At 49.7% G+C, this 12,309-nt stretch overlaps 1 protein-coding gene across 1 annotated transcript; it reads right to left on the bottom strand.

The window, feature by feature from the left end:
* Positions 1-5,261: 5,261 nt before the first annotated feature.
* On the bottom strand, positions 5,262-9,246 carry LOC123189787 (remorin). The gene is made up of 5 exons (XM_044602276.1): positions 8,717-9,246; positions 6,536-6,607; positions 6,367-6,454; positions 5,889-5,970; positions 5,262-5,733 (listed from the first exon to the last, which is right to left on the bottom strand). The coding sequence occupies exons 1-5, from the start codon at positions 8,904-8,906 to the stop codon at positions 5,533-5,535; spliced, it is 633 nt and encodes a 210-aa protein (XP_044458211.1). The 5' UTR covers positions 8,907-9,246; the 3' UTR covers positions 5,262-5,532.
* Between the last annotated feature and the right edge of the window lie 3,063 nt (positions 9,247-12,309).

Raw genomic sequence — 12,309 nt, 5'->3', positions numbered from 1 at the left:
TGCTGCCCCTACTGTCACTGGGAAAGGTCACCGCAAGATTGAACGCAAAGCTAAGCACTTCTCCCATTGCAAGAAAGATCAATCTAGTGGGTCAAACCAAACTGATAATTCGAAGAGACTTGCAAAGATAAACCAATCATACATAAAAGAATTCAGAGAAGATTCAAATATTGTTCATAGATAAACTTGATCATAAACCCACAATTCATCGGATCTCGACAAACACACCGCAAAAGAAGATTACATCGAATAGATCTCCAAGAGAATCGAGGAGAACTTTGTATTGATATCCAAAGAGAGAGAAGAAGCCATCTAGCTACTAGCTATGGACCCGAAGGTCTGAGGTAAACTACTCACACATCATCGGAGGGGCCATGGAGTTGATGTAGAGGCCCTCCGTGATCAATGCCCCCTCCGATGGAGCTCCAGAAAAGGCCCCAAGATGGGATCTCTTGGGTACAGAATGTTGCGGCGGTGGAAATAGGGTTTCGTGGTGCTTCTGGATGTTTGTGGGGTATATGGATATATATAGGAGGAAGAAGTAGGTCGGTGGAGCAATGAGGGGCCCACGAGGGTGGTGGGCGTGCACAGGGGGTAGGCGCGCCCCCCTGCCTCGTGGCCTCCTCGGTTGTTTCTTGACGTCCACTCCAAGTCCCCTGGATCATGTTTGCTCCAAAAATCACGCTTCCGAAGGTTTCATTCCGTTTGGACTCCGTTTGATATTCCTTTTCTGAGAAACACTCAAATAGGCAAAAAAACAGCAATTTTGGTTGGGCCTCCAGTTAATAGGTTAGTCCCAAAAATAATATAAAAGTGTAAAATAAAGCCCGTTATCATCCAAAACAGATAATATAATAGCATGGAACAATCAAAATTATAGATACGTTGGAGACGTATCACTTGACCATATCACATCACAACATGCCCTGCAAAAACAAGTTAGACGTCCTCTACTTTGTTGTTGCAAGTTTTACGTGGCTGCTACGGGCTGAGCAAGAACCGTTCTTACCTACGCAAAAAACCACAACGCGGTATAGTGATTGCTTTTTGATCTTCAAAAAGAACCGTGTTCATTGAATCCGATTCAACTAAAGTTGGAGAAACTGACACCCACCAGCCACCTGTGTGCGAAGCACGTCGGTAGAACCAGTCTCGCGTAAGCATACGCGTAATGTCGGTCTGGGCCGCTTCATCCAACAATACCGCCGAATCAAGAATCAACTGGTGACGGCAAGCAATATGTATATACCCACGCCCACAACTCCTTTGTGTTCTACTCGTGCATATAACATCTACGCATAAACCTGGCTCGGATGCCACTATTGGGGAACACAATAATTTCAAAAAAATTCCTACGCACACGCAAGATCATGGTGATGCATAGCAACAAGAGAGGAGAGTATCATCTATGTACCCTCGTAGACCATAAGCGGAAGCGTTATGACAACGCGGTTGATGTAGTAGTCGTACGTCTTCACGATCGACCAATCCCAGCACCGAAGGTACGGCACGTCCGCGATCTGCACACGTTCGGCTCAGTGACTTCCCGCGAACTCACGATCCAGTAGAGCTTCGAGGGAGAGCTTCGTAAGCACGATGGCGTGATGACAGTGATGATGTTGCTACCGGAACAGGGCTTCGCCTAAGCACCGCTACGATATGACTGAGGTGAATTATGGTGGAGGGGGCACCGCACACGGCTTGGAACAATCAACTTGTATGTCCTAGGGTGCCCCCCTGCCCCCGTATATAAAGGAGCAAGGGGGAGGCCGGCCGACCCTAGTGGCGCCCAAGGAGAGGTGGAATCCTCCTCCTAGTAGGAGTAGGATTCATCCTTTCCTAGTCCTACTAGGAAGGAGGAAGGGGGAAGGAAAGAGAGGGAGAGGGAAAGAGGGGCCGCGCCCCCTTCCCCTAGTCCTATTCGGACTCCCCTTGGGGGGGGCACCTCCTGGGATGCTACCCTCTCTCTCCCTTAAGGCTCAATACTTCTCCGGGGGGTTCCGGTAACCCCTTCGGCACTCCGGTTTTTTCCGAAATCACCCGGAACACTTTCGGTGTCCGAATATAGCCGTCCAATATATCGATCTTTATGTCTCGGCCATTTCGAGACTCCTCGTCATGTCTGTGATCATATCTGGGACTCCGAACTACCTTCGGTACATCAAAACACATAAACTCATAATACCGATCATCACTGAACGTTAAGCGTGCGGACCCTACGGGTTCGAGAACTATGTAGACATGACCGAGACTCATCTCCGGTCAAATAACCAATAGCGGAACCTGGATGCTAATATTGGTTCCTACATATTCTATGAAGATCTTTATCGGTCAAACCGCATAACAACATACGTTGTTCCTTTTGTCATCGGTATGTTACTTGCCCGAGATTTGATCGTCGGTATCTCAATACCTAGTTCAATCTCGTTACCAGCAAGTCTCTTTACTCGTTTCGTAACGCTACATCCCGTAACTAACTCATTAGCTACATTGCTTGCAAGGCTTATTGTGATGTACATTATCGAGAGGGCCCATAGATACCTCTCCGACAATCGGAGTGACAAATCCTAATCTCGGTCTATGCCAACTCAACAAACAACATTGGAGACACATGTAGAGCACCTTTATAATCACCCAGTTACATTGTGACGTTTGGTAGCACACAAAGTGTTCCTCCGGTATTCGGGAGTTGCATGATCTCATAGTCATAGGAACATGTATATTTATGGAGAAAGCAATAGCAACAAACTAAACGATCATCGTGCTAAGCTAACGGATGGGTCAAGTCAATCACATCATTCTCTAATGATGTGATCCTGTTAATCAAATGACAACTCATGTCTATGGTTATGAAACGTAACCATCATTGATTCAACGAGCTAGGCATACTAGTGACACTCTGTTTGTCTATGTATTCACACATGTACTAAGTTTCCGGTTAATACAATTCTAGCATGAATAATAAACATTTATCATGATATAAGGAAATATAAATAACAACTTTATTATTGCCCCTAGGGCATATTTCCTTCAATAAGTTCCCACTGATGGTTACCTGGTGCCAACTCATTCAGGCTGTGCAAGATCTGTGCATCGGTCAAGTCACCCTTGGTAACTTTCACCACCCCCGTGGTTGCACTCTAAGGCACATCAGGTATCTCCGCGGCACTAGGAGACCCGAAAAACATCAACTCAGCGCAGCACACACCATAGATCGTAACACCCGGCATGGGCTCACGCAAAAGCAGGCACTCTCCCGACGCATGCACCGGTTTGGAACAAGTATCACAAAGCCCAACAATGCATTCAGAAATGAAGTGTCCATGTTCACCACAGTGATAACAAAGCATTTTCTCTTTCTTGCGGGCCCATTTGCTCACTTTCTCACCACCCGGCTTGTCAAGCGCTCCAACAGAGCCTGCAACCGCCGTCTCGTTCGCGGGCTCCGCCGTAGTAGCCAAAGCTGACACCGCAGCCAAGACCTGGCCAGACAAAGCGGCGTCTGCTGACCAACCACCTCCAAAGACACCGTCGGCTCAGCGACGTCAGTGATGGTAGTGGCAGGCGGTGGAGGATGACGGTAACGGTTCTTGCCAGCGCGGCCATTCCGAGATCCTCTAAAACCACCTCTCTGTCTGTAGTCCGGGTCGGATGCTCCCTCAACAAAACCACCCGGAGGACCGAGAAACGGATGCTCCGCCGTTCCATCGCTCTGCCACGCATAACCGCGCCCTCCGCCCGAGAAAGACGAGCCGCGATGTTGACCTTCACCGTACACATCATAGCCGTCATCCCCCCATTGACCTCGGTGATGTCCGCAATCATCGGGGGCTCTGCCACGAAAAGCGGAAAACGATGCCCCGAGCCACCGCCGCCACCGCCACGGCGCGCCGGCGGTCCATGACGATCAGCGGACGGCTGGTGCCCCCCGGCAGCCCCGTGCACCGGCTCCAACCGAGTTGCATGCGATTGCGCAACCACATGAGGTGGCAGAGCACGCGCAGGGGCCGGCGCCGCGCGGAGCTCCTCCCGCTCGGAGCTACTGGGTCGAAGTCCCCGAACAGGGAGGAGGCTACTGCTGTTGTTGCTGGGTCGGCGGCCGAGGCGCCGCCGCCACCGCCCCAGGCACCACCGACTTAGGCCCCGGCGGTCGAGCCCCACCGCGGCCCGCCATGCACGCCGCTAGCGGGGGTATGCGCGCCGCTCGTCCCGTCGAGCACGAGGGGAAACCGGGAACAGCACATCGACGAACCCTAAGCGACGGCCGAGGAATACGACTCAGGTTCTCGCTCGTGCATGCAGGCTCTACGTCGCGGGGAATTTTTTTTTTTTTTGAGAAAGACGTCGCGGGGAATAGGCACCGGTTTTGCCTGGGCCACAAACCCAGCTAGTCCCGGCCCATCCTCGGAACGCTCACACTGGGCCGACGGCCCACGCTCAGCCACCGCTAGTCCCTCGTGGCCCAGCAAGCAATTCAAACGCTCGATCCGTGTTGCCCGGATCACACCTGCTTGGTCGACCACCGGCGCCTGTGCCGTCGGCGGCCGCCGTTTCTTCTTCCTCGTCACAACCTTCCACGAATCTTCCGTAAAAAATCTGACAAAATCGGTTTCGGTAGACTGGCCTTAGGTAGTGGCCCCTTCCAAGGCCGGATCGCCGTGGCTGCCGTCCGTCGATGAACAATGCGTCGGACGATCTCGATCTTGTCTTCCGCCCGCTGACCTAGCCTCGACGGATCGTCGGAAGGAATCGCCTGATCCACAAGCAGAGCCACCTCGTCCTCGGAATACCCCCATCCTAAGGGCTTCGCAAATCGCGTCGGAAGAAGTGGGGCGGCACACCCGCCGGCCCGCCGTCCGAGTCACCATCGTCATCGTCGGAGTCGCCGGCGCCTTCCTCGGCCAAGGCCCAGAACCGGGCGCCCACGTGCTTCCTCCCGCCGGTAGGGGCGGCGGCGGTGATCCCCGGCAACGGCCCCGATGCCGCCCCATGCGTCGCCCCGCGAGACATCACGTCGTTGTATAAATTCGAATGCATCATCTACCCAATTATGCGACCGATTTTGTTGACGGTACTTGTTCGTCTAGTACTGAACAATACTGCCCATTTAATAAACTGTTTTTCAGTTATCCCAAATTGATGTAATTCACAACAAGTTTGTTCCCGCCTGATGAAATCAACATGATAGCCATATAGCCTTATAGGTGCAAACGGAATGGATTCAACCAGAGCAGCGGGAGAAAACAACATCAGCACCAGGATGAAACCAAAAAGCGACTGCTTTAATGTCAACAATAGTAACAAATGTGACTTTCTTAACTACACATAAGAATGTTGCTTGTCAAGCATCAAAGATGTACACAACCGAGCACCTGTCCTGGGAGCAATGTGTATATACAGAGACGGCAGACTTTACACACGAGGCACACTACACACTTGGGAGGGATGAAAGAAACAAGGAAGGAAGCAAGCAAGCACAGATCAACACTTCATTCACTCTTGCTCCATTTGTGAAACAGGAACGTTTTTGCTTCAGGCCCCGAAGCATCCCATGACTTTCTTGGGAGAGTTGCCGGTGGCGCGGTACTTGGCGGCCATCTCCTCGGCCTTGAGGAGTTCCTCCCCTTTCTTTGCCTCGACCATCGCTCTCTTCTCTTCGGCCTCCTTGTGAATCATTGCCGCCTTGTTCTTCATCTTCTCGGCGTATTCCGCCTTCTTCTTTTCCAATTGCTCCTGAATGTGTGCGCAGTTACAAGATTTAGTTTGCGGGATGGCATACCAAGAGAGAGCGCAATGTTCAGAATTGCAGATGGATATTCACAACTGTACAGTAATGGGTTTCATCCTTTGATGTAATAATATGCAAAGAATGGTAACGATGAAAGTACCTCAATCTTCTTCAGTTGAGCTTCTATGTTTGCTTTCTTGGTGTTCTCCCATGAGAGAATAGCGGATACCTTTTTAGTAGCCCTGTGACATTGATGCGAAAATTTTATATTAATGAATGTATTCAACAACATAAACAACATAGTTTACTTATAAGTATACAACTTCTTCATTTTCTTCAAAATGACATAGCTTCTTTCATGATATCTGTTGGTAGTTGCGCTGTAGGTGTTCTTGTTATTGTTTGAATTAGACAGGTTGACATATCCTCAGTATCTAGGAGTAAGACTAGACATATTACTAAGATGAAGCTTTATATAGGTTCTGTTTCCTAGTTGAAACCATTAAAGTGGCTAAAGGGCCCCTTTGAGATATGTACATGCACATCCAAAATAACAGATTAGTGATAAATCTACCATACAATTAAAAAAGCATACTAGCTAATTTATGAATGGATGAATATGAATAGGAGTAATATACTTGTTCTCAGCCTTTGTCTTCTCATTCTCCTCCCATGCTTTAATTAAAGAGTTCCTCTTCTCACTTTCCACCCTTGCAAGAGCGAGGTCTGCATAGCGAGTTTTCAGGTAGTTTGTTAGCATAGTTGTACTCTATGATAAGAGGAGAAGTCAAATTATTCAGTAATTACCTCTGTCATTTGAGCCGCCGTGTGCAGCCTTCTCGTCTGTGGGTTTCTCAGCAACAGGTTCATCTGCAACCTCTGGTAAGCAGAAAATGTAGAAGTATCTTATGAGCCAGAGTTGATGCGTTATTATTTGATATGCGAGTAATTAAGCAGCAAGAAGCTAGCATATGTCTGCACAATGTTAACTGATTTTTAATACCCACTCGTGTCGCGAGCATTACGTAATCCATACTTGAGAAGTTAACTTCCATCGCGTCCATCGCTACTAAGATCTTATATGATGATGACTTGTATAGGACTTACCTTATTATCTGAACTTGTCCATCCACAAACGCAAACAGAGTAGGATAGAAAGCTACTTACAGTCCTTCTGGATAAAGGAATGGCTAACAATGTCATCATACACTAAACTTTCCGCATCCAATGCACAGTTTTATGAATATCCTTGACTCACACTCCAGCATGGTCATAATTCTGAGGACTACTAGGTGCAAACTTACTAGTCTCTACTCTTATAAAAAACAGAGTTGGTGATGATGGTGTGCCTGCCATCCTACAATATAGGCCGTCCGATTTATATCTGACGGATAGGAAGGAAACTATGGCAATTTTGCAAAAAGATACCCACACCCCTATCCACATTTGCAAATAAGGCTTTTCCTCGTTCATCCTTTTCTCTCACAAGATAAACTACTCATACAAATGCATCTTGATGTTCCGTGCAGCGCACGGGCATCTTGCTAGTATGGTTAAAAGCTTGTCGCTAATTAGCCCTGCAGTTTCTTCCAATTTTGCTATTTACTCGCATTGTGTTTGGTTTTTTCGAGGGTAGGGGAGCATGCTGTGATTGAGTGCCAAACCAGAGAAGAACTATCATAGACAGGTATACTTACTTCATGTTTATCCATTTCATAACAGTAATACGGTCCCACCATATGTTGAATTTCCATGGGATCAACCTATAGACATGGTAGTGCATCTATCATCTATGATGACTTAGAGCAGCAACAGAAAAACCGAACGATCTTTTCCAACTATGCAAGCAACTGAACTAGTGAACATTTATAGCATAGTAGTGCATCTATCATCTATGATGACTTAGAGCAGCAACAGAAAGCAACTGCCTGCCTGTCCCAAACTACAATATGTCATTCTTAAATACAATAGCTTTATTCCTACCAAAAGAAGATATGAGAGTTGTTTTTTGTAGCATGATTCCTCGGTTAGTGAGTGCGCGCCTACTGGTTTTATCTGTTCTAAACCAACTACTAGTGCAACACTAACTTCATGTGGCTTTTGTTTCTGTTTGGTTCCTTTTCCCTGAGCACACCATTTTGGACACTTTCTAGGGTGTTAAAGTGAAGCTGAGATTCCTCCAAAAAAGGAAATTGGGATGGATAAGGGTGGGAGGAAGAGAGAAGGGAGAGCAGATGGAGTGAGAGGACAAAGGGATATGGGGGAGTGAGGAATTCAGGAAAGTTCCAATAACTATCTTTTCTCAGTTCCAACCCAAAATATTTTGGCAGACATATTTTCAGTGAAGCTACACATGGCCAGCATCACCTATCTATGTTGTCCTAAGACGCTCTCTATTCTGTTTCATCCAAAACTCAGCAGCACTTCAGGTTCGAAAAAAAAAATCTGCGGCACCATGGTTGAATCCACTGCTTTTTCATAACAAAATCATTTAGAACTTAGGAAAAAAATTCAGACAAACATTTGGGATATTTGTCAGAGCTGTTTGCGGCACCAACCAAGTGTTGATATATTTCGCAAGCAGGCAATTCAGGGAAGAATAACATAGGCGAAAGCGTCCCAAAGTGGCCAAACCACAAACCAAATAACAATTGCAGCTAACACGTAACTAAAATTATCGAATTAATCATACTCTAGGCTAGGTGTTACAACGGGAGCAATAATCATGTCATGCCAGGAAAAGTGAGGAGAGGAAGGGAAAGAAAAAGCAAGGCAAATAATATCCCAGGATCATGGGTACCACAGCCTAGTACTACCACTACTGTTCATCTCCTAGTAATAACACAGAGGAGAAAGTTGCTCGCTCCTACTAGATCCTAGTCGTAGCACGCCCACCCCTCTTTCCATCATTCAACCATGCCGAAACAAGAGCAAATTTGACTGAAACGGGAGCAAGAAACAGCGGAAAGCAAGCGGCGGGTGACTCACTCTCGACGACGACGAGGGCCTTGGAGTCATCGGCGGGGGGCTTCTCCTCCTCGGCGGCCGGCTCGGGCGCCGGGATGACGGCCTTCTCCTCGGTGACGTCCTTGGCGGGGGCCTCGGGCTCCGCGGCAGGGACGGCCTCCGGCTCCGGCGCCGCCTCCACCTCCACCTTCTTGGGCTCCTCGGCGGCCATGGATGGTGCTGCTAGCTCTCTGTACGTGGTACGTCTGGTGGTGGGCGAGCTGGGCTTAGCTGGGCTGTTGCTGTTGGCGCAGCTGTTGGTGTCGCGGGACTGTGGGAGAGGGAGAGGGTGGGGGCGTACTAATAAGAGCAGAGATCGAGGACGGCAGCGGATGAATGGCTGGCTGGACTATCGATCGGATTGTGTCGACGTGCGGTGTCTGGACAAAGCCGGAGCTGGCGCGGGGCGACGTGGTAGAGTGTATTTTCAGGAGCACTGGAGCAGCAGCAGCCTGCCAATGGGGGGACGGCGTGTTTCTCACGGAAGAGGGCCTCGGATTCCGCTGAATTGGGCAACTGGGCTCCTGCCTGCTTCCCCGGTCCAGGCCCGGTTTTATAGCCCCGGATGGCAATATCATACTCCCTCGGTCCTTTTTAGTTTGCATATAAAATTTGTCTAAAGTCAAGCTTCGTAAAATTTGACCAATTTTATGAAAAAAATACCAACATTCATAATATGAAATCAATATCAGTAAATGTGTCATGACTTAAATTTTCATATTGTATAACTTTAGCATGGTAGATGGTGATATTTTTTCATATAAATATGATCAAACTTTATGAAATTCAAGTTCAAATAATTTTTATATGCAGAGTAAAAAGGACCGAAGGGAGTATGTACAATCTTGCTGTAGTTGGTAGGTTGGGTGGTGCTGCCGGCTTCGGCATGACAGTATGGGGTGAAGTGATATGCGGTCGATGCATAGCTTGGCAGCGTCGTCGTCTAGCTATATTCACGGCAAAGTTTGCTCTCGAAATCTGAAGTTATCACGTCTCGCGTGCACAGAACTGTGCACATCAATCCATCTCGAATCAGTCCAGTTTGCATGGTTTTTACTACGCCTTTTTTTAGTTTGAGATGAGACAAGCATGGTTCTGTCTGACAACTACTCCCTTTGTTCGGAATTACTTGTTGCAGAAATAAATGTATCTAGATATATTTTAGTTTTAGATACATTCATATTCAAGATAAATAATTCTGAAAGGAGGTAGTAGTACGTAGCAGCTACTAGTCCGAAAATACCCGAGCTTGGAAGGGGTAGGTGGGGAAATAAGCGGGTGTCCATATCCGGATGGAGTGGCTGAGGTCACATAGTGCGTGTCGCAAGCGAGCGTTGCAAAACTGGACCGGGCACGAAACCCATGAGCGGTACGTGACGGCGACATGGCGCATGGCGGGGAGCAGGCCAGGGGCCCTCGATGCTCGATCGACCCCGCGGCCAGCGCGGTGCATCCCAGCGCGATTGCGCTTGCGCGGTGACCCGCCAGCGGGCGGAGCGCGCGAATCCCGTGAGCCAGCTCGCGAGCGCGCGCGGCTAGCGCGACGGCCGGTGCGCGTCCGCGCGCGCCAACGGCATCGCCGCGGCGCTTTGCAGTTCAGACTGTTTTTCACAGCATCGCCCAGCCGGCCGGCTCCCCTCCCTGTGGCCTACGGCGCTACGCGTGGCGGGAGCGGGCGGCGCACGTGGTGTGGTGTACCACCGGCCGGCGTCAAGGTGGACGGTGACATGGGATGAGGAGTGCGAGGACGGAGGAGGACCATGGGTGCCGGTTTCTTTCTTTCCTTGCAACTTTTTCTTAATTAAACCATATAATATCGGCGATGGATTTAAAGGCACTGGCTGACCAGCGATGCTACACTTACGGACCGCAGGCACACGAAATCATCTACGGGAGGAGGTGGAATCAGACGGTTGGTGCTCGGCTTTTTTCTTGCCGGAAATTGCGGCTCACATTGTTTTCTAGTGCTGCCACAGCAGTCCGTAGCTCTCCTTTTCGTGAAAACTGGCTGACTCACCGACTAGACAATTGGCTGGCGTTGGGCGATCCGTGGAGCTTTCATTGTGGCGTCCCCAGCTGTGATTGCCTTGACGCGCCCGTCCTGCTGCAGCTGCCGACTGGGCGTGGATGGCAAGGAAGGACCGACCAGACCTGGCCGTTACGGCCGTTTCCCGCGGAACCTGGGCACGCGCGGCGCGGCTGCATGTGGCCGTATGTTGCGGGCGGTCGACAGGTGTACTCGTACCTGAGTAGTACTCCTACTTCCAGCACCGGAAATTGCACGGGTTTTTGGGCGGTGGCCGACGTATCGGGGTAATCCGCGGTTTCGTCCTCGCGGTAGCCCTGTGCTCAACGGAGTTTCTATGTAGGAGTACGTGTTAGGCCAACTCCATCACGCGATTTCAAGCAGACGTTCGTTTGGTCCGAATTCTGTTCGTTTGGTTAGGGTAATGGAGTCGTGTCCGGGCCTGTTTTGGAATGAGGTGGCCGTGCGCTCAGCGTGCAGACGCATCCCGGCCGCATCCTGTCCGCGTACATTTTTCTTTACAAGTCCTTCACTTTTTTTCATCATTAATTTTTGGTACAAGAAAAATACATCGACTAGTAAAGTAAGACCAAAGAAAACAAAAACCATAAGAATACATTTTAGAAGATACACAACTTCCATAACTGCTCCCTTGAGTTGGGTTAGGGCCTTCTCGATGCACTCATTGTTGATCTGTGGAGGAGGCTCGATCTGTCATCCTCCTTTCTTCTTCAAGCCAGAAGTCGATGTTGCTTCCTCACACCTAGTCTCGTGTCTAGCCTCTAATCTAGCAACAAGTGCACTTGTCTTATTTACAGCCTCTATGCTAGTTAAAAGTACACGAAAACATGTACTAAATTTCGCTCTATCAATATATCAATGTACTCTTCTTCCCAATACCAAAACTTGCATCCATGCTACACAATAAAATTTAAAGTTAGCACAACTAGTTAAATCTAGAGCACAAACCAAAGCTAAAAAGAGCACATACCCCACCGTTTAAGCACTTGATGAACACCCATCCGGGGTGTTCCGGAGTTGTAGACACACGGCGCACGACCATCCTTGGACATTGGTCGCACTTAATGAGTGGCAACAGTGCGCAGACGAGTTTTTGGGCAAGTACCGAGCCCGGCCGACCGTCATTCGTGTATCTGCCGGCGGACCACCGACAGTGCAGATCCGAGCGGCTAGAGGAGGAGCCACTGCCTGCATGTGGCCTGGCGGCCCTGCCAGGGCCTTCCGGCGAGGTGCCCGACCAGCCCATGGCGCGGTCCGGCCTCCCACAGCCGGGCGAACTCAAGACCAACTGGATCCGCCCCAAATTCGGTCGGCGGGTGCACAAACCAGGTGGCCGTGGTTGGGTAGCTCGGTGGTGCCAAGGGGAAGGGGCTGGGCGAGCGCGCGTCCGAACTGCATGGCTGCAATGGTAGCGGCGGCGGCAGCGAGGGGAAGAGTGGGGAAGAGTGGAGGGGGGGTGCGGCCGGAGGGAGGGAGGGGGCGGATAGAAAAAGGCCCGCCCTATGCCATCGATGGGTGGGCCAGGGGA

Source organism: Triticum aestivum, chromosome 2A, assembly GCF_018294505.1.
Source record: "Triticum aestivum cultivar Chinese Spring chromosome 2A, IWGSC CS RefSeq v2.1, whole genome shotgun sequence".
NCBI lineage: Eukaryota > Viridiplantae > Streptophyta > Magnoliopsida > Poales > Poaceae > Triticum > Triticum aestivum.
The sequence above is the reverse complement of the archived record's forward strand: the minus strand, read 5'-3'. Positions and strand labels throughout refer to the sequence as shown.